The sequence below is a fragment of the Coregonus clupeaformis genome, chromosome 37, assembly GCF_020615455.1.
Source record: "Coregonus clupeaformis isolate EN_2021a chromosome 37, ASM2061545v1, whole genome shotgun sequence".
In the NCBI taxonomy this organism is placed as follows: Eukaryota; Metazoa; Chordata; class Actinopteri; order Salmoniformes; family Salmonidae; genus Coregonus; species Coregonus clupeaformis.
Genome location: NC_059228.1, coordinates 6,670,120 through 6,693,932, shown reverse-complemented (window position 1 = coordinate 6,693,932; position 23,813 = coordinate 6,670,120). Strand labels below are relative to the sequence as shown.

The 23,813-nt window shown below is 40.1% G+C and overlaps 1 protein-coding gene across 1 annotated transcript; it reads left to right on the top strand.

Moving 5' to 3' along the window:
• The first annotated feature begins 190 nt into the window (after positions 1-190).
• pdlim1 (PDZ and LIM domain 1 (elfin)) lies at positions 191-11,428 on the top strand. Its single transcript, XM_041866216.1, has 7 exons — positions 191-597; positions 1,655-1,806; positions 4,064-4,148; positions 5,012-5,199; positions 5,499-5,611; positions 6,952-7,066; positions 10,618-11,428. The coding sequence occupies exons 1-7, from the start codon at positions 505-507 to the stop codon at positions 10,802-10,804; spliced, it is 933 nt and encodes a 310-aa protein (XP_041722150.1). The 5' UTR covers positions 191-504; the 3' UTR covers positions 10,805-11,428.
• The last annotated feature ends 12,385 nt before the right edge of the window (positions 11,429-23,813 follow it).

Sequence of the window (23,813 nt, the reverse complement as noted above, 5' to 3'; positions counted from 1 at the left end):
GGTTGGCTGTGTAGGCCCTTCATTAATTTGCTTGTCTCCTATCTAACTCCTATAATGGAATTGTTGTCACATTATTATTATTTACAATTCGTTTTTGCAATGCAAATTAAAAAGTAGAGAATGTAGGCCTACACACACCGGGACGTTTCAGTTAGTCGGCTGTAGCCTACTTAGTGGAGCGAAAGGCAGGAATTCCATTTTTGGGAGCGGCACATACCACATCCTGGGATTAGGGTCTTCCATAAATGGTAAACTTGCATATAACATGGTGACGTAACCGTAAATGGTTGAACAAACATAGGAAATCGATCTTATCGGAGTGAAAACATCAAAAACCATTCGCTCAGCTTTGAAACAGGAACCGCCCCTTTAACTTCTAGCTACAAACTAGCCTCATCGAAGTTTGTTCACTTTGATCACACATGTCATATCTGTCAGGACATACACAGGCTGTCTAAGAATTATACGTTTTTAACTCGGATTCGGCAAGTTTGGAAGTAGGCTATGCCTCAACGAGTTGTCGTGCAAGGTCCTGGACCTTGGGGATTCCGTCTAGTTGGTGGGAAGGATTTTGAACAACCCTTGACTATCTCGCGGGTAAGTGTTGTTTCAGATCATCTGTCACTTTATAATGTACTGTTACAATGTAACGGCATCTGGCCTTTTCCCGTGGCAGAACTTTCACTTGCTGACTCGAACACACTCTTTCCGTGAGGCGCGAGGGGAAGCGCTCGTTCTCGCTGCTGTAAAGAACATTATTTTCGTAACCTCCCCAATAATGAATTGCCACTTGAGGGTCAGGAGAAAGTTACTTTTCGGGTCATTGTGACAGATGGCCATTCAATAAAACTGTATTTACTCTGAACGGCCTTTCCCGAGAAACCAGCTTCACAGTTTGTGTTGTGCAAAGTGTGCTACCATGTGCTACTGTTAAATTCGTCCATGAATTGGCCTAGTCTATTTCTAGATGACAATCTTCCATTGTTTGGCCAATACATCCATCCAAGCCTGTATAGGTCTATACATTATTGTTTAGTTTATCTAGAGGGTATTAACAACCAATTATATAGTTTATGTTATTTTCTCAGACATAGGCCTACAGTACAGCACATTTTGTGGGTAGGCAAGATCACATCCCTTGAGACTACATTGTCATAGGTGGGGCACTGAACTTCACTCTGTCTTCACCAACCTAACATTTGCCCTCAACTGGCCCACAATGTTTAGCCCTAAACGTTGTTGTCTCTGAAGTACATATTGAAGAATCATTGGCAAGGTGTATTGAGGGCTTCAGTGCAAAGGATTATGAAGTGTTTTAGATGTAACCAACTGAATGACTGCTATTCACACTCTTATCTTTGACCACCAACTATATTGTTAAGTGTGTTTGTGAAACCGATTCTTGTTATTTGTTAAGTTTCTCGAAGACATCCCTTTGAATGCTTAGTCACCATCATACTTTTCTAGTGTTACTAATCCATTCTGACAACTGAGACTGCGCCCATATTTACCACATAACATCCTGCCACGGGACACTCGAGAGTTTTGCCAAAGGATCCTTGTCCTCCTGAAATGTCATAGATGAATCCCAGATTACTAGGTCCCAAATTTGATAAGAAAGTTTAGTATGTTGATGATGTACTGAATATTTCAGGTCACTCCGGGCAGTAAGGCTGCCCAGGCCAATCTGTGTGTCGGGGATCAGATCCTGGCCATAGATGGAGAGCACACTGAGAGCATGACTCACCTGCAGGCACAGAACAAGATCAAGGGCTGCTTAGAGGAAATGGTCCTCTCCATCGACAGGTAGGGAGTTGCAGTTTTCCATAGACTCAGATGGGTTCAAAAAGCACTGAGTTATGAAACAATCCAGCACAAGTACAGTATCTCTGACACCTGATGTGGTTATATGGAAGGGATACTAAATTGTATGGTTCAAATGGTTAAGGGGGTGGGGGAAGGAAGTCTTGGATTTGTTTATGTCTGAGGTTAAACGCCCACACCAGTAGAAATCCACTTTTTCGAGCTGAAAGACTATGGCCAGAGCTTACCCATGATGTTGCACAACAATTTAAGTCGATAAATCATTGTTTTAGTCAAAGTATGACATATTTGGGCTTGAAGTGATAAATCCGAACTGCCCACTTCATATAAATCTGTGTGAATGCGGTGACTTTTCCTGTAATATGACATACAAATTATTTTCAGCCAACGTTTTGTTTCAGGGCTGGGTTTTATTTGAATGTTACCACACACCAGCATGGCATTGTTTATTAATCAGAAACATCTGAAAATGTATTATTCTTGGTGACAGAGATGAGCCAAACAGCCTTGTGTCCACCATGGAGCAAAACTTTTATATTTTTGCACCTCTGCTTTTTTTTCCTCCTGAAAATCATCATAATCCATCCAATATGTATGTGTAAGCCAGTCCTCAGTAAAAGGCACATGACAGCCCGCTTGGAGTTTGCCAAAATGCACCTGAAGGACTCTCAGACCATGAGAAACAAGATTCTCAGGTCTGATGAAACCAAGATTTAACACTTTGGCCTGAATGCCAAGCGTCACATCTGGAGGAAACCTGGCACCATCCCTACGGTGAAGCATGGTGGTTGCAGCATCATGCTGTGGGGATGTTTTTCAGCGGCAGGGACTGGGATACTAGTTAGGATCAAGGGAAAGATGTACGAAGCAAAGTACAGAGAGATCCTTCATGAGCGCTCAGGACCTCAGACTGGGGCAAAGGTTCACCTTCCAACAGGACAACGACCCTAAGCACACAGCAAGACAACGCAGGAGTAGCTTCGGGACAAGTCTCTGAATGTCCTTGAGTGGCCCAGCCAGAGCCCAGACTTGAACCCGATGTAACATCTCTGGAGAGACCTGAAAATAGCTGTGCAGCGACGCTCCCCATCCAACCTGACAGAGCTCGAGAGGATCTGCAGAGAAGAATGGAAGAAACTCCCCAAATACAGATGTGCCAAGCTTGTTGTGTCATACCCAAGAAGACTCGAGGCTGCAATCGCTGCCAAAGTTGCTTCAACAAAGTACTGAGTAAAGGCTCTGAATACTTAAGTAAATGTGATATTTCTGTTTTTTTACTTATAATACATTTGCAAACATTTCTTAATATATTTTTGCTTTGTCATTATGGGGTATTGTGTGTAGATTGATGAGTAAAACATGTTTTTACATCCATTTTAGAATAAGGCTATAACGTAACAAAATGTAAAAAAAAGTCAAGGGGTCTGAATACTTTCCGAATGTGTTGTATAGTTAGTTACATGTCATTTGCGGTGTGCATGATCATGAGCAATGTCATTCACTTCCCCTGTGAGAACCATGAGCACAGGCTAACTTGACTTTGCTGTGCCGAAGCCTGCCAGCAGTCTACATTTACATTTGACATTTTAGTCATTTAGCAGACGCTCTTATCCAAATGTTGATGTACCAACTTGACGTATGTGTGATATCATGGCAGGACAGTTGTTGTGAGTGGTGCTTTCCTTAAAGGGGCAATCTGTGTTTCTACATCCATTTTTGGACTTTTAAGTTAATGATATATAGCCATTGATTCTTGAAGAATATAACTTATAAGTGCCTCATGAGCTTAGATCTACTGTAACCCCCCCAGAACACAAAATATAAGCTTGTTTTACTCCTTTGTTTGTAAATGATGTAATTGTAAAAACTGTATAGCCTCAAAATATGGTTAAATGTTGGAAATTGATATCATGGATGGACAGTCCTTGCATTCATAGCGCTGTCTTAATTTAAGAGTGGTTACATTTCTCCCAGCCCCATCCCTTTGGCTTTTTACCAAAACGGTGGTGGGGTGTGGCTTTTTACCAAAACGGTGGTGGGGTGATGCTTTGTTATTGTTTGAACTGCAGATTGCCCCTATAAAATATGTTCTTTAGAAATGGTTGTGGTCCCATCAACAGGTTTGAGGCCTGCTCCGTACACACATCTTTAATGTTTATTGCATGTCTGAAAACTGTTTTATTGCAAGACTGAATGTTTTTTAATTGCAAGTCTGTATATTGTCTGACTGTCTTTTTAGATCAGAAACTAAAATCTGGTCACCGCTCTCTTCGGAGGATGGAAAGACCAACCCTTACAAGATGAATCTTGCATCTGAGCCCCAGGTGTGTCTGTCTTGTATCCTACTTCACTCAGACCAAAGATATCATTAGGAAATGAGGCATTCATAAGTTGACTTAGAGGTATGTCCCTGCTCTGTCATGGCATATTAACTGGAAAATCCCATACTCACAGAAAGGAAATTATCCAGTATCTGCAACCTTTCACATCCCCACTGCACAAACAAAGGCTTGGGTTGTGATACTGCCAACGATGAAGTCATTGTTTACTTCCCAACAGGAGATATCCTAGGAGACCATGGCGTTATCAGCCAAGCTCTGACGCAAGACTCAGTTCCTGCATAGTGAATGGAAAATTGAGGCCAAAGTGTGAATTTAATGTAGGAAGTGTGTGATTTGTCAGTCCTCCACAGCTTTCAGGGATGTGTCGCGAACATAGTGCATTTTGGTCACAGAATTTCTAGAAAATATATATGTTTTACGCATACACACTGTTTTAAAAGATTTTTTTCACTTTCGCTGTTAATGAATCCAACAAATGCATTTGTCGTGTGGAGCCACAGCCTGGAGCGGCAGTTTTTTTTGTTATGTCTTTGTGAAAATATGCACGGAGCATGAGCCAGATTTGAAGGTATTTAGTCATTTCATTGACTGTGTACATTAATGGTGTGCTTGCATGTCACCGTATTTTGTTTCGGGCAGCCCCTTTTTTACCGGCTATTATGAAGGAGGTACCCAAATAACCTTTTGACGATGCTATTCTTTACCTCTAATATTCACAAATTAGTCAAGCAACTGTCATACTGTTTCTATCAAGGCATGTGTGTGAGAGATGCCGTTGAAAATAGTTCTATGATTTTGTCCTGTACTCATTACTTTCTTTATCCCTGGCTACACCCAACTTGCAGGAGGTGAAACCCATAGGTTCCGCCCACAACAGGAGCGCCCTGCCATTCGCTGGGTTTGGCCCCAATGTGGTAACCAATCAGTACAACAACCCTGCCGGTCTGTACTCCTCCGAGAACATCAAGGACTTTAACACGGCCGTGGATGACGTGAAAACCATTGCCACTGCTGCTAACGAGCCCAGCACCATGTAAGGATCTATCCCAGCTGGTTGTAATAATGTCATTGCAACCAATTTTACTCGCTGGGTATCATTCTGAAATTTACGACGTGGCTTACGATCGCAGAATGTACTGCATTTTCACTTGTTAAATGCTTACAGTATGTGTTTGTTACAAGTCAAACTCAGTGGTGGCCCAAGGAAACATAGCAATGTGTAAGGCCCTATCACTATAATTGGTTTGTCCTTGATTTGACTACGCCTTTGTACTATATGACTCATTGTATGTAAACTAGTATTGATTTGAAGTGTGTTCATTTGTTTTTCAGCCCAACAGTGGCAGACTCGGAGGTCTACAAAATGCTGCAGGAAAACCAAGAGGCTAATGAGCCTCCTCGACAGTCAGCTTCATTCAAAGTGCTGCAGGAGATTCTGGAGTCAGGTACTTATTCACACATACAGTGCTGTGAAAAAGTATTTGCCCCCTTTCTAATTTTCTCTACTTTTGCATATTTGTGATACTGAATGTTATCAGATCTTCAACCAAAACCTAATATTAGATAAAGGGAACATAAGTGAACAAATAACACAACAATTACATATTTATTTCATTTATTTCATAAACAAAGTTATGCAACACCCAATTCCCCTGTGTGAAAAAGTAATTGCCCCCTTACACTCAACTGGTTGTGCCACCTTTAGCTGCAATGACTCCAACCAAATGCTTCCTGTAGTTGTTGATCAGTCTCTCACGTCGCTGTGGAGGAATTTTGGCCCACTCTTCCATGCAGAACTGCTTTAACTCAGTGACATGTGGGTTTTCAAACATGAACGGCTCGTTTCAAGTCCTGCCACAACATCTCAATTGGGATTAGGTCTGGACTTTGACTAGGCCATTCCAAAACTTCCAATTTGTTGCTTTTTAGTAATTTTCATGTAGACTTGATTGTGTGTTTTGGATCATTGTCTTGCTGCATAACCCAGCTGCGCTTCAGCTTCAGCTCACAGACAGATGGTCTGACATTCTCCTGTAGAATTCTCTGATACAGAGCAGAGTTCATGGTTCCTTCTATTAAGGCAAGTCGTCCAGGTCATGAGGCAGCAAAGCATCCCCAAACCATCACACCACCAAAGGTCAAGCATGGTGGTGGTGGTGTGATGGTAAATGAAATAAATATGTAATTGTTGTGTTATTTGTTCACTTATGTTCCCTTTATCTAATATTAGGTTTTGGATGAAGGTCTGATAACATTCAGTATCACAAATATGCAAAAGTAGAGAAAATTAGAAAGGGGCAAATACTTTTTCACAGCACTGTATATATGCAGCTGATATTTATATAGTGTTTAAGCAATGTGGCATTTACTTCAAAATGGGTTTGAAATGCAACCATTTTGGGTTGCATCACATGGATTGCGTATCAATTGGGTTGGATTATAACCCTGCATAAAGTATTGCCACCGTTGCAATGATGTTGCACAATTTTAGAGACACTAGCACTTTTGTTTCGCATTGTCAAATTGGGTTATAACTTTGTCATGTAATGTTTGGAGTTTTAACATTATGTAATTGGCAATTGTTCTTGAATAGATTTGGTTGAGCTAAGTAGTGTTTAAACGATCATTTTGATTCTATAGTTGGTAACAGACTGGTGACACAATGTATTGTATCTCTGTGTGACACGAAAAGCCTTTGCCATATTTTCCAGGGTTTTCCAAATATTTAATGGCAATTGGTAAGTGGCTTAACAAACCATGATGGCTTGTCTCCTCTTGATTGCAGATCCTGATAAGCCCTCTGGGTTTAGGAGTGTGAAAGCACCCGCCGCAAAAATCGTCTCAACAGTGGGAAATGCACACAAGTTACCAATCTGTGAGAAATGTGGATCAGGGATTGTGTAAGTACAGCATATGATTATTCAAACAGTCGTGATCTCATGATAATATTGTAAACTTTGCATTTTGCTCACAGTGATTTGACGAGGAGATCCACGCCTACTCTGAGATGCTTTATGAATACAGCCCAATTCGGATGGCTTATTTGATACCTATAATATGTTTTCCAGAAAGTGTAAACAGCAAAAAACACATGGAATCTGATCTTTTGAGTTCTGATGTATTCCACATTTTTATATGTGGTTCTCAATCCTGATACAATTAAGATGTTTCATATGCGACCTCAATCTGGATGATCAGATCTGATTTCTTTGCTCTGAAGTGTTGTTTTGCACATGACCTGCCATTAACATGACAAGCTTCCAAAAATTCAACGGTGGCTGCGTGGCTGAATTTCCTGGACGCCTCTTTTCGAAAGCTAAACAATCTTACCTTCTGTGCATGTGTGGGATTCTCTACCTCACGCACACATTTATTTACCTCGTTGCTGCTCCCTCCACTGCCGCTTTCCCCTCCTTCCTCCTGCGGCGATGATCAGATGTCTTTGTCTACAAACTTCGACATGTTGTACTACAAACTTCTTTGTCAGTTGTAACAGTAGGCCGTTACAAACGTAAGCAGGACACCGAAAGGCAGTCGAAGTAGCAATTTAATGTAATTTTTTCAGGTTGGGAGTTACATGCAGCTATCTAGGCAGCATATCAAACATAACAGGACACAGACGGGCTACTCTGGTGAATTTTATGTGCTGTCCATCAAATCATACGGCGTTGCATGATCATTTGAGAAGTGAAATATCAGTTGTATGTTATTGATGGTTAAAAGGCAGATTGTTTTGCCCCAATGCAATGTGTAGACTGCATCCTGCTTATGTTTGTGCTGCTTTAATATCCTAGTTACAACAGACCGAGAAGGTTGAAGCTACCTTGTCCACATTGGCCTACAAAATACATATTTTGGGGGGGAATATTTGTTCAAATCTTCGCTGGGTTTTTATTTAATTTGTTCAGAAATATGAGACAGAGACGTACATCTTCATGTCGATCAAATTGACTGATAGGTCATGTGTGTGTAAAGTAACACGTGCAGAATGTGATACATTTACATTGAGCTAAACAACCGTAAGAGGCATCCAGGTGGAACAGTGACCGGAAATTAGCATTGCATCTGTGTGCTGTTTCAGAGGCTACATCAGTGTGAATGCGGCAATCTGATATGGGTCACATGTAGAATTGCAAAGGGAGGGTGTATTACTGAAAACCTTTGACGTTTACCAGTAAACTACCAGAATTCTTGGTAACTTTTCACGTTTTTTGGGGGGTATCTAGTGGCCTTTTTGGGTGCTTCAGATTATCACAGTTGTTTTGTAATTATCTCTGGCCCTCTGTGTGGCCTTATCACATGTAAAATGTAATGACAAAGCTGTAAAACATTAGCCTAAATACAAACCAACTTAGTGAATACCATTTGTGTTTAATATGAGGGTTTCAGCATGAAATATCATTTATATTGTTTTTTTACACTTATTTATTTTACTATGTCAATATGTCTTTGTTGTAAATATTTTGGCACTAAACTGGTGGCAGTTGTGGGAAAAAGTCAATAGTTGGAAGAGTTGCAGAGTTAATTGAAAATAATATATTTGCTGAAGACGCTTTTTTCATTATTTAGGTTATTTTCTCTTGAACCAAATGGTCTATCCACTAGAAACGAATTAACTACATTGGCACGGCTATAAACAAAGAATACTATATATGAATACATTTTTTGAAAGTCATTCAAGTATAAATTACCAAAGTTACTATAGATTGTCATATATTACCTGTTAATTACTGAAGATTCCGGTAACTTTTGTAAATTAGCAGTATCTTTGCAACCCTAGTCACATGAAAAACTGAGTGTGGACAGTCAGAAAGAAATATCTGAATTGGGTTCTTAGGATGGCTGTATAAACGCAGCCTCGGTTGCTACACTAAGATGAAATACTGTATCTTAGTCTTTTTTGTCACTGGTATTTGTCTCCCAAGTTTTTTTTTTCTGGAATGTCACAGGAGAAGGGTTTTGTGTCACATATCAATTCAGTTGGCTGATATACAGCCATGCTGTGAGCATGCCGCCAACAGCTGTGCACTTCAGGGGTTGTTAACACTTGGTTATAATGTGTTAAGACTTAAAGGGCAATTCTGCCACATTTCAACCTCCTATTCATTATCTACAGCACCAAACCAGTGTCTGTATATGTGAAAACAGCATTTTTCTATGATCTGTGGTTGAAAAGATAAAGGTCCTGAGAAATGCTTCTCACAGGATAGGATTAAAAGTAAGAAATTGTGATTTTCAAAATCTGCAACGAGTTTCTAGCCAGAGGGAGGGTGTGTTCTTACTCCCCATGTCACCGCAAATCTGTTTTGAAAATCACTGTTTTAAAATGTTTGAACTTTTGATGATTTCGTCGGGTATAACTTTTTTACAAAAAAAAGTATACAAAACGTAGAACTGCGCCGTATTCATACATGTCAGTGGAGGCTTCTGAGGGGAGGATAGCTCATAATAATGGCTGGAACGGAGCAAATGGAATTGCAAACACGTGGAAACCATGTGTTTTGATGTATTTGATACCATTCCGCTCCAGCCATTACCACAAGCCTGTCCTCCCCAATTAAGGTGCCACCAACCTCCTGTGGCATATGTAGACACTGGTGTTGTGCTGGAGATAATTAAAATTAGGTTGAAAAGTGGTGGAGTTGCCCTTTAAGAGACGCTCTAAGGGTGCTTGGACATGCCTACTGTGAGACCTCCACGGTGGATTGGGTGGCAAGATTAGGTGTTTTGTCTATCATGATAAGAGAAGATGGAACAGTGTTAGAGGTGTGTGTGGAAAAACGACATCTCAGTTTCTAATTGTCTTACTTATCTAATTGTCTTACTATCTTCCTACAAAGGCAGAAATGGTTGTCTCTGTTTTTAGAATGTATTTTAGACCATTTTTGTCTAACATTTTAGATATAACATTTCATACCCTCTTCATAATGTATACCTCCTTATGCTCTATGCATTACAAGGCACTACATAGGCCTTAATAACTGCTTATAAACATCTGACTACATTCATAGAGCATTATGACAAAGGCTGTAAAATGGCTTATGAAGAGTTATGCCCTATGTGCAAAGCTCATTAGGAAATCTTAAGTTCTCGTCAAGGGGTATATTCAAATTCCCCTGCGCACACTGTCACACATGTAACTCTGTCTTGCACACCAAACATGATTGTCGAACCCCCTCATTTCCAATGAGCATTTCATATTGGCCATTATAAGACTTTGCTACATGGGATATTATGTTGCCTGCGCATAATGCTTTGTGAGTGTTATTAGGAGCTAATAGGTGCTCATAAATATCTATGTAATGCATTATAGTGTATTACGCATGCTCATGAAGCATTATAACTGGGCAAATAATGCATTATGAAGAGGGTTTTCATAAGATTTTTTTTATTATTATTTATTTATTTGACCTAACCATTTAGTTTGTGATCTCTTCTTTCCCAAACTCAGAGGGATGGTTGTCAAGTTGCGGGACAAGTTTCGTCACCCCGAGTGCTACACCTGCTCCAATTGTGACATCAACCTGAAACAGAAGGGACATTTCTTCGTGGAGGACCAGATCTACTGCGAGAAACACGCACGTGAGCGAGTGACTCCACCCGAAGGCTATGACGTGGTCACAGTCTTCCCCAAGTAGAGCTGTCTCGTTGAACACTGCCTCAAACTGCACATGACCATATTAGTGTCTCCAAGACTCCATGAAAACCATTCCAAGACATTCCAGCATTTTAAAGATGTCACATTCTAGACTGTAAAATGGTCTACTGTTTTATGCCTGGATAATGTTACTACCAGGCACAACATGTTAAGCTTCAATCGAGGTTTGCTACTCGTCAAATAATAATAATTTGCACATTATGCGTATACATTTAGGAACCAAAGAAGGCTATGAATTGGTTGCATACATGGTGTAGTCTGGGTTCAACCAATCTCTGTAAGAGGAATCCAAAACATTTGCATTTTAATCAGTAGGCTAATAAATGTTTTGGGTTTATGTTTTTACCATGAAAATCTGTCTCAAACATGCTGTGACTAAGGATATTCAAGGGACCTGCAGTAGCTACTGTACTTGGGTTTGACTTTTTCATGGTGGTTGGATCCAGGATTCTGGTGGCCCTGCTTCTGGGTGGATGTTCATAAACAAAACTCTTCCAAAATGATTGCTGAGCTCTATCTTTTCATAGTGAAAATGCTGTATTGGTCTTCAAAATTACTCTTGTCAATATAATTATGACTTAATAAATGTTGTCTCAAACCGTGATCCTTTGTTTTGTTAGTTCATCAAGTTCTCTGCATAAAGGTTGGGTTTTAAGGACGATTAACATTCTGCAGGGCTGTCTTTTTCAGTATTGGTAAAAGTGTGCTCAACGTTGTTTCAACAAGCAAGGGAGCAACGTCTTGCCCATAGAGCAAAAAGAAAAGGATGGAGAGAAGACGATGAATTGGACGACCAAAAAGGATGGAGTAAGAGTCTGATCGAGGAGACGTTGAGGGCCCGAGGAGACCGAGAGAGACTTATTGTCTGGGGGCATTGAGCAGGGTGGAGAGGAGACACTCAGAGCCCCTCCAGGCCAGGGAGATCATTAGAAGCATTTAGAATGAGATTGTGCTTCTCTTGGGTGGATGAGTGGGAGGCTTCCCACCCATGGGGCTACCTGACCTTTGGACCCAGCAGGAGATGGCACTGCCCTGGTAAGTAGGCCCATACATGCTTCAAAAGTCAGTTTTGTTTAAACACCCGTAAAGTACTGTACAGTAATTGACCATTTCGTCCCTATGTCTCCAGCTGGTCAGGCGCCCGGTCTACTTCATGTTATTCTGGCTGGGGACACCACCTGTTGTTTTTTTGCATGGTGACAGAGCTGGATGCTAGCGGTGACCACTGGTCACCTAGTGACCCTGCTGCTCTGGTTCTTTTTTAATTTACGCTCTTGCTGAAGAGTCTTTCTGGTTTCAAGCATTACCACCTTTCATGAGACCAGCTATTCTGTTTGATGTTATACAGTATTACAAATGACTAGTGACACCCCGCCCTACGGGCGATAAATCATTGCATCTGATTAATTCAATTCAATACAATTTTATCTTTGAGGAATACAACCACAATCTTCAACTCAATAACCTAAAAAAAATGTCACCATATGAGTGAATATTGAATGTGCACAGACAAATAATTTGCTTGCAAATGCAATTGGGGTCATGTAAATAATTGTAAGGCTATCCACAGGTGGGTCCACCTTGTGTGACCATAAGTCTGTGTGTGACCCAGCACAGTAAAATAATTTGGTTGCAGTTACTGCCTCCCTTACATTATAGAAGGCCCGCTTTCACCATAGAAATATAATTACTATTGTGATGCATAGCCTAATTGCCGTGGTAATTTTGAACGTTTAGTCAATTAGCATTATGGGGAATGTAGTCATTCTTCAGTTTCCAAATTGTCCTACAAATGCATAGGCCTACATCATATGCATTGTGACAGCACGGTATCCCAGGGAATACTGAAACATTCCCAACACAAAAACACAGCGGAATATTTGCGTTTAAATGAAGAAAATCTGAAAATTGTAGGAGATTCCCCCGCAGTTAAGTGGCTTACGGTAAACAGCACTTACGGGCGATAAATCATTGGAAATTAGTAATTTGATTCAATGCAATTCCCCCTTCCTGCAAATCAAAAATGTGTTTATCTGTTGTGTTTTTTATTTTATTTTATTGGGTAATATCAGTTATACCCGACACAACATTCAGTTTGCCTCATTCTATGTGTCATGCCACTAGGCTCTTCTAAGAACTAATTTGTTTTTCAGGTCTATATCTTCATTGATGTCCCACCTGGATGTGTGCACCTCTGCAGATGGACTCGGCTACATGCGTGGAAGACGCAAGTCATAATCAGTTTTGCCATTTTCTGTGGCTTATAGCTAACGTTATTTGGTTGAAAATAAAATACTATGTGCTAATGCCAATCACCTTTCTCAGTACCAACCAATCAGGGCGCTGGGAAGCACTCCAGTGGTCCGACCCGCACACCTCAAGTTAGAGCATGTTCACCTGCAGTCTCAAGTAGATGCAAGTTATGTTTGAGGGACGCACAACACTTCAAGATAGAAAACAGCATGTGGGAATCCGTCATTACACAACTTGCATCTACTTGAGACTGCAGGTGAACACGTTCTAACTTGAGGTGTGCGGGTCGGAGCCCTGGAGTGTAGAACCCCTCATGTATAAATATAAATAATTTCACATTCCTTATATTAAGCAAACCAGACAACACGATTTCCTTGGTTTTGTTATTTTTTATTTACGGAAAGCCAGGGGCACATTCCAACACTCAGACGTCATTTACAAATGAAGCATTTGTGTTTAGTTAGTCCGCCAGATCAGAAGTAGTAGGAATGGCTCTTGACAAGTGCATGAATTTGACTATTTTCCTGTCCTGCTAAGTGTTCGAAATGTAACCAGTAATTCTGGGTGTCAGGGGAAAATGTATGGAGTAAAAAGTACATTATTGTCTTTAGGAATGTAGTGGAGTAAAAGTTGTCAAAAATATAAATAGTAAAGTACAGATACCTCAAACTACTTAAGTAATACCTTTAAGTATTTTTACTTCAGTACTTTACACTACTGGGTGTGACGAAAGCATGCAGAGTCAAGGGTGCTGTATGTACACTCTAAAAATTAGGGCTTCAACCAGGGTTCTTCTAAGATCCTCAAAGTTCTTTGAAGAATCTTAGGGTTCTTGGCACTGAAAATTGGCCCCAAATGGTTCTTCCAAGAACCCAATAGGTGGTGGGGTTCATCGAGGAACCTCCTTTGTTGGTGGGGGTTCTTGCAGGAACCTAACTGCCCAACTGAAACATTTGGATTTGAATAAGAAAGGACAGCAGGTGCAGACACTTAACTGAAAAATGTAAAGATCTCAATTTAAGGTCCCTTATATGATCTAAATTCATATTGTTTGATGATGATACCATCTATCTTTTCATATTTGTGCAAATCTTTCTAAAACAGAAAATGGACACAATTCCATGGATATCAATCATCGAAGAGGTAAGAATATGTAGGCTATAAGAATATGTTGAAGGCTAGCTGTATTGGGTGCAGATGACTGAACTGCTCACTTTTGTGTCTGTGTCTGCAGGTATAAAGACGAGGAGGCATACAAAGGTATGTCAGTTGGTATTGGTATGTTATGCAGATCACATGTACCATCCTCCTCCCTTACCTCTTCAATGAAAATCCCATAGGCCTCTACATTGTGGACAAGGTATGTGTATGAAAACCATTATCAAAACTGTTTTTTTCATTCACATTTACCACAAAAACCAAGGTATGAATACTGTTGTGTGCATGTTCTGTTAAACATCTGTATAATTACAATTTTTGGGATTCACAGACTTCACCCTCCCTACACCTCTGATGAATATAACAGGAAACCTGTTCGATCACCATGCATTTCAAAATCATTCTGGCTATGGATACTGAAAACATCAACACATTAACATCAACACGCTAACATCAACATGCCAGGGGATATATCCATTGGACTTGGGGCTCTGCTGGGAGTTTACCTAATATTTTGATATTTTATTCTGCTTTGCCAAAAAAATCATAATAAACACTGACAACTAAAATATTGTGTTATTGCTATCTGTATTATTATTAATAATAATAATAGGGGAGTCCCGTGTAGCTCAGTTGGTAGAGCATGGCGATTGCAACGCCAGGGTTGTGGGTTCGATTCCCACGGGGGACCAGTATGAAAATGTATGCACTCACTAACTGTAAGTCGCTCTGGATAAGAGCGTCTGCTAAATGACTAAAATGTAAAAATGGGAGGGGGAATAGTTCAAAAATTAACCCCAAAAGGTTCTTCAAAAGGTTATTTGAGGATCCATTAAAAGGGGTTCTTTGATGAACTTAGAGGGGTTCCCCCACAGTTTCAATTGAAGAACCCCTAAAGGATACTCCAGGAACCTTTTATTTTTAGAGTGTATCCGCCCTGTGAGGAAGGTACACAGTCAAAGGGCACAGCATTTAGCTGCCCCATGCAGGACCACCGGTGTGGTGAATGTCGAATGCCCAGTTTAATAATAACAAGCTGTCCCCCACGCATGGTAAATCATTGAAAATAATTAATTTAATTAAATACAATGTCATTTTTGAGGACTGACAGTTATACAACACCAGAGAAACTGCAACTCAATAACCCCTACTGCAAATCAAAATGTGTTATTTTCTCTTTTTGGTCTCTGGACATGCTGCTACTATTCTCAACTCCAAAGCATTGTGATTGTTATATTAATTAGAAACCTTGCTTTGTTTGAAAGGATTTGAGGGTTAGTTTAGCAGTTGGGAGAAACAGGGCAGCTTGCCATAGGGCCATGAGATATGCAGTTGTTATTATGGGATGAACACCTTTTACCTCCAACAACTGTTTAATAGAGCCAGATGTTTGTCCCAAAAGCATTATTAAAGATTTGTATAACTATCTGTGGCATTATGATGCATGTACATGACACCACAATGGAAGCAGATATTATTGTGATGGGTCATCTTTCCCCATGGCAATTTGTATTTATTATGGATCCCCATTGGCTGCTGCTAAGGTACTCTTCTTGGGGTCTGGCAAAATTAAGGCAGTTATACAATTTTAAAAACATTACAATACATTCATTACAGAATTCACAACACACTAAGTGTGTGCCATCACCATTATGTCTTCACCCCAAGCTTGCATGCCCAAGTCATTCACCATTATGATCCACTCACTGTGATTTTATGACATACATAAAATGTGACGTCATATAAAGTTAGGCTGAATGTGAACAATACATCAACAGTTAGCTATCAATACTTTAATACAACAAATACAAAATATTTCAAGGATGTGTTTTAAATATAAATAAACAGTGCTACTTCAGACCTCATTCTTAATGATCTCACTAAGGTACTTACCAAGCTTAGGTACTTACATGCATTATAAAAAGCATTCTGCCCAGATTAATTTCTAGATTAGCCTAATCATATCGATAAAACCATTTTACCTTTCCAAAGTGCGTGAGATTAACATTAACGAGTACAAGAAAATTGTACGTGCTGATCAACATATCATTAAAATGAAATCAAGCTTTAGATATTACAACGAAAGATTAAATCAAGCTTTGGTTTGATTAGATGCCATTGTCTTTCATCGATCATTGTTGATTGTGAGATAAAATGCAAAAGGAAAAACGCTTCATTCCTCCTTTGTAAAATCCGTTTGACTCATCCCAATATTGCTTCTTATGTTCTCCGTGGTTGAAATCCGCCCACGTGTTTGCTGAATTCCCGTGCCAAGAGGATGAGGTGGATGTTGAGTCACACTCAGGTGAGATCACACTTGTTGGACTTCCCATGCAACCCTGTGATGCGGGTAAGTAGTGTTGTTGAAGGTTGTCAGGAATTTCACCGAAGGTGTCAGCCATGCGCAAAGTCTCAGTCAGTGCCCAAATGTAATTATGCGCAAAGCGCAACGTTTCAATCTTGGTCAGTTGGGCATCGTCGGGCAGAGCAGGAAGGATGCTTCTCAGAACATCCAATGCAGAGTTGAGATTGTGCATGCGATGCCTTTCCCTGTCGTTTGCCTTCGTCCTACGATTTACCGTTTGTCTGGGCAGTTTTAACCCCGTTTTTTTTCTGTAATTGCTGATGTTGACCACAGTGAATTCTTCTCCTGGTTTGACACCGACCTCTGAAGAACACATGTCAGCTGTCAGTGCGTCTTTGGTTATGCACGGCTCAACAGAGGCGCACAGCAATGTGGGTGACATTCTGCAAAATAAAAATGATGATATGGCATTGAGACGAAATCATGACAATAGTGAGATTACATTCAATGATTACCCACATAAATGGATGTCTTCATAAACAATATCCCAAATACCCTTTGAAAACATACAAGGAGGAAAAAGTACCCCGTGCTCTGATGCACAACATCACTTACCTATACGACGGATGCAGCTTGGGTTGAGTGGGAAGGAGTCGCGTGTCTTTTGGCTACACTTTGTTGATGCACTGCCTGGCTGCATTAATTGGTGACAGGCGCCCGGTCTCTCGGGGCTCTGTAGCGTATATAAGTGCTGCGCGAACAATGGAGAGTTTATGCGCACCTCTGCCATTTTCTGTCCCCTTTATCTTATCTGTCTGTATGGAGTGCGCCTGGATCAACAGCACCTGCCAAGTGGCCAATCAGCGTTTAGGCAGCTCTTTTTGCGCTCTCTGCGCTCTCGTCAGTCACTTATTGCCCTTGTGTCTTATTATCAATCTATACCTGCACAAAATTCAGTTCCATTGATCGAGGTTCACGAGTTCCGCATACAGTAAAAAAAAAAGATGGATAAATATTTTTCTCTGTCCTGAAATTATTTGTGATATTATTTATTGTGGAATGATAAAATGCTAAATTCAAATATAAGTGAGGCAATTAGTTGACAAAATATTAACGTATTTTGCTGTCATGATGCGAGTTCTATTGGTTGGTTAAAGTAACTAGGGTAGATCTACTAATCGAAGGCCTAATTTGTTTTGCTTGGAGATTTATAAGCATTCCCCTAATAATAAGTCTAAAAAGAGTTCATGCAGCTATATAGCAACGTTTTCGGGTGGTCCTTAATCTAAAACCAGTGAATGATGTACGTTTCAACCCATGCACACCCAGTGTAAATTGGCAAATGGTGAAACACACAAGTCCTTCGGCCATGATTCTTGACCTTTACATAAGTGGTAGCAAATAACAACAACACAGAAGCTCTAGTAGTGGTATATATTTAATTCCACCACTTAGAGAAAACCTGATGATAGGCGTTTTTCCCACCAACACACACACGACCAAAGCAAAATAAGAGTATTCACTCTGCAATGCCATCGTTATGTTCGAGTTTCAGCACCTTTTTGGTGTTCTTATCTGTGAGTGCAGATCAGAATTGTTATTCAAATATCACCACCATCCCTTATTTCATTCAGTTTGGATAAATTAGACACAGATGGAGAGCCTACATAGGCGTATATGGTGAATTATTCATAATGATTTGTTCCATAGTTAATATGTAGCCTTTCTCTAATGTTCACTATAATTTCGTGTATAATTCCCCAAAATCTCAAACATAATTAAAACTTCATTATTTGAACATTGGAGTGCTTGGAGATACTGTAGGGGCCGTGCGCCAAACTATTTGGCACTTTAGTTGAACCGTGGCATATAACAACTTTCCTCTAGCAGTTAGGATTTATTTTTTAACAATGTGGCGTTTATCATTAATGCAAAAATCCACATCCACAAAAATCCATATGACACGGTATGTACAAATGATTCATCCACACATTTGCTTTCGAATATTTACTTTTTGAAGGAGATTGCGCTTGAAACAGGTGTTGTGGTGAGCGACATTACGCAGGGGCCCACCTCCCAAACAATTAATGAAGACGTGAAACGTTTGGTCTGTGGTGAAAGACAAAGGGTCTAGCTCTTTGTCTAGTCCATAAAAGCTCTGTGTATGCTCTGACGTGGGAGTGATTCTGTGCGCTATGACATCTCCAAAATAACCAGTATCACCAGAAAGTCAAGAGCGCATTAAACAATTTTAAATAAAAACTAAAACATTTAATTAAAACATACTTCAATTGTATCTTCATTATCAAGATATATTGTTCTCAATTTTGTGAATAATGTCGAAAGAGCGTGTGGTAGGCCTGTAAGACAAACAGTAAGCCTATGGGCTAACATTTTAGATTGCCTACAAGTGAAAACAAAAGCACCCCTTAACTTTCTATCTAAATATGTATTTTGGGAGCCCTCTGATAACCATATGCTTTCAATAAAAAGGACAAATATGCCAAGCAGATAGGAGATGTTGCCTTGCTGTTATAAAAGGCACGAAAAGTCCAAAGTAAACTAAATATTACCGCTTTACAAATAATGCCAAATCCATATTCGGATACCATGGACAGGTGTGAGTTTGAAGCTGTCAGTCTTGTCCCTTGATTTTTATCAGTGTCGTGTAGTGTCTTGCTTGTTATGCAAAGTATAGGCAAACATAGACAGCCCAGTTGCTGTGGAAATGGGAGATATCGGGAAAGAGTTGGTACGAAAGTGATTGAACAATATTTAACAATAAACTGAGCTAGCTCGAGAGCAGGTGATACCTGCCCCAGTCTCGTGATTAACACTTCCTCTACTACTTCACTTTACAATCTGTTGTAATTATTTATTACACGAAATCTATTTATTATTATTTTAGCAACAGAAGTACCAGGTGGGGCTTTATTTTCGTCTTAAGCTGTTGCTTGAAGGACGTTTGGAGAGGGCAATCAAAGTCTAAAAACTCGCTGACCAGATTGTTGCCATCCATTTGTTACAAACTAGCGGCGAACCTATTGAATTTGTCCCCTCTTGTTCAGACACGAAAAAAGGCTGCATACAAAGAAAAAAGGGAAACATCTCTAAGAAAGAAAAACAACTTTAAAAACATTTAATTACAACCCGGAGGCCATATGTACACCTTTTGTGTATATTCTAACAATGTCTCTCCTTTAGAAAGTAGTGGGTGCGCCTTTGGAGACGCGTGCGCTTTTGGAGAGGTGTGCGCATCTTGACCAGAATGACCCTGAGCACACTTATCGCAAGAAGTAATCCGGTTTTGATGTGCTTTAGAGTTTTCTTTTCACATGCTATTTATTGTGTTCCAATACCTTAGCTTTTGATGACAATATCCACCAATTATAGAGGAATAGCAAACAGACTCGTGCTTGAACAATGTTCTTTGTGGTCTCAGGGTCTAATGAATACAGTTATTTAGTCCTCTTGTACAGGTTTAAGGCTCTGTAGTTTGAAATAGAAATTGAATACAATGACGATTGCCAGTTGATCTCGCTCAGTACTCAAGAAACCTGCACAGGTTCTTCAATCTTTATTATAATGAACTTTGTGATTTCATCAAGTGTACATACAAAACATACAATTTGAATAAAACAACGATTTTGTTAGTCTTTCTGTACAACAAAAGTGTTCCACTACAGTGTATTGGATATTTTATCCGATAAACAATAGTCTTACCTGTCAGTATTTGATTCCTACTAGGTACAGTGGAATTAATCATACTCTTTGTAATAATGAGCTGTAATAATAGTCTCTCTATTTGATTTATATCTGAAATGTTTATGGATTATGCTTGACATACATGAAAAAGTCTGAGCTGTATGTAGGTCTACCAGTCCTTAAACATAATCCATAATCAAATCACGAGTAAGGGTCACTGTGAATAGGACTTAATAATGATGACTGTCAAATACCAACTTTTGTTGCTTTTGTAACCAAATCTGGCTAAATTTAATAACCAGAAAGAAAATTAAAATAGATGTGATGTAATTAAATGTATTGTTATTGCTAAGGATTTGGGGTGGAATCGATAGCCTGTACTTCTCTGCATCTCTAACATTATGGCTGGGCTTGATTGTTTACAGTCATGGGAGACTATTTACTATAAAGTTGCTGTAATGTGTTGGTAAGGCCAGTAGGTGGCATTATTGTTGTCCCTCGTTAAACATGGGTCAAACAGGATGTTAACGTCCCAGAGCAGTGGCAGATAGCCTGCATTGGGATGGCACACATTGAACAGTCATGTATTGTGTCCTATAAATGCTCCTATCAGGCCAATAGGCCTACTATTCTGGGAATAGTATAACTCCCCATGTTATGATAGCCTAGATAACATACAGTGGCTTGCGAAAGTATTCACCCCCCTTGGCATTCTTCCTATTTTGTTGCCTTACAACCTGGAATTAAAATTGATTTTCTGGGGGTTTGTATCATTTGATTTACACAACATGCCTACAACTTTGCAAAATATTTTTGTGTGTGAAACAAACAAGAAATAAGACAAAAAAACAGAAAACTTGAGCGTGCATAACTATTCATCCCCCCAAAGTCAATACTTTGTAGAGCCACCTTTTGCAGCAATTACAGCTGCAAGTCTCTTGGGGTATGTCTCTATAAGCTTGGCACATCTAGCCACTGGGATTTTTGACCATTCTTCAAGGCAAAACTGCTCCAGCTCCTTCAAGTTGGATGGGTTCCGCTGGTGTACAGCAATCTTTAAGTCATACCACAGATTCTCAATTGGATTGAGGTCTGGGCTTTGACTAGGCCATTCCAAGACATTTAAATGTTTCCACTTAAACCACTCGAGTGTTGCTTTAGCAGTATGCCTAGGGTCATTGTCCTGCTGGAAGGTGAACCTCCGTCCCAGTCTCAAATCTCTGGAAGACAAAACAGGTTTCCCTCAAGAATTTCCCTGTATTTAGCACCATCCATCACTCCTTCAATTCTGACCAGTTTCCCAGTCCCTGCCGATGGAAAAACATTGGGGATGGTGTTCTCAGGGTGATGAGAGGTGTTGGGTTTGCGCCAGACATAGCGTTTTCCTTGATGGCCAAAAAGCTCAATTTTAGTCTCATCTGACCAGAGTTCCTTTCTTCCATATGTTTGGGGAGTCTCCCACATGGCTTTTGGCGAACACCAAACGTGTTTGCTCATTTTTTCTTTAAGCAATGGCTTTTTTCTGGCCACTCTTCCGTAAAGCCCAGCTCTGTGGAGTGTACGGCTTAAAGTGGTCCTATGGACTGATACTCCAAACTCCACTGTGGAGCTTTGCAGCTCCTTCAGGGTTATCTTTGGTGTCTTTGTTGCCTCTGATTAATGCCATCCTTGCCTGGTCCGTGAGTTTTGGTGGGCGGCCCTCTCTTGGCAGGTTTTTTGTGGTGCCATATTCTTTCCATTTTTTAATAATGGATTTAATGGTGCTCCGTGGGATGTTCAAAGTTTCTGATATTTTTTTATAACCCAACCCTGATCTGTACTTCTCCACAACTTTGTCCCTGACCTGTTTGGAGAGCTCCTTGGTCTTCATGGTGCCGCTTGCTTGGTGGTGCCCCTTGCTTAGTGGTGTTGCAGACTCTGGGGCCTTTCAGAACTGGTGTATATATACTGAGATCATGTGACACTTAGATTGCACACAGGTGGACTTTATTTAACAAATTATGTGACTTCTGAAGGTAATTGGTTGCACCAAATCTTATTTAGGGGCTTCATAGCAAAGGCTGTGAATACATATGCACGCACCACTTTTCCATTATTTATTTTTTAGAATTTTTTGAAACAAGTTATTTTTTTCATTTCACTTCACCAATTTGGACTATTTTGTGTATGTCCATTACGTGAAATCCAAATAAAAATCAATTTAAATTACAGGTTGTAATGCAACAAAATAGGAAAAACACCAAGGGGGGTGAATACTTTTGCAAGGCACTGTAGCCTACAGGCAACTGCAAAAAATAAAGGAAAAACCAACAGTGTCTTAATAGGGTGTTGGGCCACCTCGAGCCAGAACGGCTTCAATGCATCTTGGCATAGATTCTATATTAAAGCAGGGCTGCCAACTTTTGAAGAAAGCTTAGAGTGATGTGAATTTCATTGCCCCCTGGCACAACCCCTAAACCGAAAATGGTACTGTTTTAAAGCAAATTTCCTGCAATTCTACATATTTTGACATGGCTTAGGCCTATGACCAGGGTGGAAAATGTAAAAATTAGTAGACATATCAGATTTCAAATATGTGATTATGTAACCGGTGTGAAATGGCTAGCTAGTTAGCGGTGCGCGCTAGTAGCATTTCAATCGGTGACGTCACTCCCTCTGAGACATTGAAGTAGTTGTTTCCCTTGCTCTGCAAGGGCCGCGGCTTTTGTGGAGCGACGGGTAACGGTGCTTCGAGGGTGACTGTTGTCGATGTGTGCAGAGGGTCCCTGGTTCGAGCCCAGGTAGGGGCGAGGAGAAGGACGGAGCAACACTGTTACAATTACACTGGCAAAATTGGGAAGAAGTGGAATAATAAAGTAAGTGTGGAAAATAACAGTAGTGTTCTTGCTGACAAGCACATTAAATTCCCTATATTTTAGCCCATTGTTAAGAATGAGAATTGTTCCACTGATCAGACTAAATCAATTAAATAGATAATACAATCTCCTGAAGACAAGATGGCATAATCCTACACTACACCCTAACCAAATTATTTGTATATTCATTTTCCCTCCTCTAGAATCAAACAAACTTTTCTGTTCACAATCTGTTTGACAAAATTATTTTCATAGTTACAAATCAGGTCCCCCTCCCAAAACTCCCTGCTAAAACGTCCTGTAGGTCTGTCTGCCTTTTCGTTGTCACAGCCTAAATGCCAATCACGAAACGAGAGGACAAACGCAAGTGTGAATTACATGTACTTTAGTACATGCTGTCAAAAGGCTGCATTCTACAATAATAGGGAGGGGAGTAACAGTTACCTAATTTTGTTGACAACAGCAACCTAATTTTGTTGACAACATTGTACATAAAACAGCACTACCGTGCTGCTCTTTTCACAGTTCTCTCTCGCCATTCAGATCCACTCAAATCTTGAGAGGCGTTTCTTTAAAACACGTATCCAATCCCCTTGATCCCTTCCATAACTAGACCAATAATATTAAAAATTAAAATACAATTAAAATGTTTAACCTTTATTTGACTGGGCAAGTCAGTCAAGAACAATGCTTCAATGTGCCGCGGTTCACCA

Coding starts and splice junctions, on each gene's coding strand:
- pdlim1 (XM_041866216.1), top strand. CDS start 505: ATGCCTCAACGAGTTGTCGTGCAAGGTCCTGGACCTTGGGGATTCCGT. Junction 1,807..4,063: donor ATGGTCCTCTCCATCGACAG/GTAGGGAGTTGC, acceptor CTGTCTTTTTAG/ATCAGAAACTAAAATCTGGT. Junction 4,149..5,011: donor ATCTTGCATCTGAGCCCCAG/GTGTGTCTGTCT, acceptor CCCAACTTGCAG/GAGGTGAAACCCATAGGTTC.